Source organism: Priapulus caudatus, unplaced genomic scaffold (genome assembly GCF_000485595.1).
Source record: "Priapulus caudatus unplaced genomic scaffold, Priapulus_caudatus-5.0.1 Scaffold2049, whole genome shotgun sequence".
Classification (NCBI taxonomy): Eukaryota; Metazoa; Priapulida; class Priapulimorpha; order Priapulimorphida; family Priapulidae; genus Priapulus; species Priapulus caudatus.
Window position 1 is genome coordinate 14,791 of NW_014579110.1, and position 1,534 is coordinate 16,324.

General features: G+C 48.8%; 1 protein-coding gene across 1 annotated transcript in view; it reads right to left on the minus strand.

Moving 5' to 3' along the window:
* The window catches only part of LOC106818135, a gene marked incomplete at its 3' end in the record, with an annotated part of 9,557 nt that extends 8,568 nt beyond the window's left edge, over positions 1-989 (minus strand). The window contains 1 exon segment of the mRNA XM_014822854.1: positions 659-989. Within this exon segment, the coding sequence (XP_014678340.1) occupies positions 659-880 (222 nt within the window).
* Between the last annotated feature and the right edge of the window lie 545 nt (positions 990-1,534).

The window sequence follows — 1,534 nt, forward strand, 5'->3', positions numbered from 1 at the left end:
AGAGAGAGAGAGAGAGAGAGAGAGAGAGAGAGAGAGAGAGAGAGAGAGAGAGAGAGAGAAAGAGAGAAAGAAAGCACCGGAATGCAAATTCGTTGTTGAATTTGAATTTCGCGGATCGATACTTGACTGTTTTGACGACGAAGGAAAAGCGCGAGTTTCACATTTCATGCTGTTTATACTACGCGGCATTACTAATATCAAATGAAGACTTCTGTCAGCGCACAAAACAAGAGAGAGTTGAAGTCACCAGCAGGCGTAGAAAGTGGAAATGGGTTGGTCATACGCTCAGAAAACCTGCGAGTAACATCACACGACAGTCCCTGGAGTGGAATCCACAAAGAGCTCGGAAGAGAGGCAGACCGAAAAAGTCATGGAGAAGGACCATCAGACAGGAATATGAAGAGATTGGAATGTCTTGGGAACAAGTGAAGCGGACAGTTCAAAACCGAGTCCGATGGAGGAAGACTGTGGAGGCCCTATGCTCCGGTTGGACCGAAGCGGATTGATGATGATGATGATGATGATGATGATGATGATGATGATGATGATGACGACGATGAGGATACTACGCGCATGTATACTCCATTACCGCCTCTCTGTTTTAGTGCTGAGTTTATTCTTCGCCTTAACATTTAATCGTGTTGTATTCGATAATTACCATCGTTTTTCTCTTCTTCTCCGCCGCCTTCTGTTTGCGATACAGATAAAGACTGAGGGGAACCGACAGTAGCAACACCAGTCCGACAATCATTAACAACAGTATCCAGCCTCTTCTCTCCTTCTCCGCACACACAGCGCCATCTGCCGCCTCGAATCCATCCGGACACGCGGCCACGCAGTAGACCACCGCGTCTGTAGCGTTCGTCTGCTGCGTTGCCATGTCAACGGCCGTGACGCCGACGTGAGCGCACGTGACGCAGTCCGCGTTCGTGGGTCCCGCGCAGCCGAGGCACTCTGCGTCGCACGGACTGCAGGCGACGCGAAATACTGACGCAGCGTCCGTGACGCAGTCGAGTTCGTGGTCGGCAGCGTCGTAGCATGCTGTCCGGTAGGTGGCGTCGGTTGGGCACGCGCCGATACAGCAGACGTCGTCGGTGTCGACCAATGGCGTGCAGCTGCCTGCATCCTCGCTGCCGTTACCCGGGGCAACCCCGACGCCGCAGAATCTCTCTGCTGCGTCGACGGATGAGAGCAGCTGTGTGTAAAAGCAAGATGGCAGTCACTTGTTATTGAAACGCAATCTTGTGACGTAGCACCGATAAATTCAGCGTCAAGGAGAAACATTAAGTCACTTAACATTTAATAGTTAAATATTATTAACGCTATATATTAATATTAGATATCAATGAAACTCCGGATGAAGTTAGTGACCTTAAAGTGGCTTAAAACTGGCTTAAATTTAGTTTAACATTGGCATAAAATTGACATAAAACTAGCTTAAACTCGCTTAAATAAACATGGACGATTGAGAGGCAGGTGTGTCGGCAGATAAGTCGGATGGAGACAGGTGGGCTGTAATTAACAACATACCTGG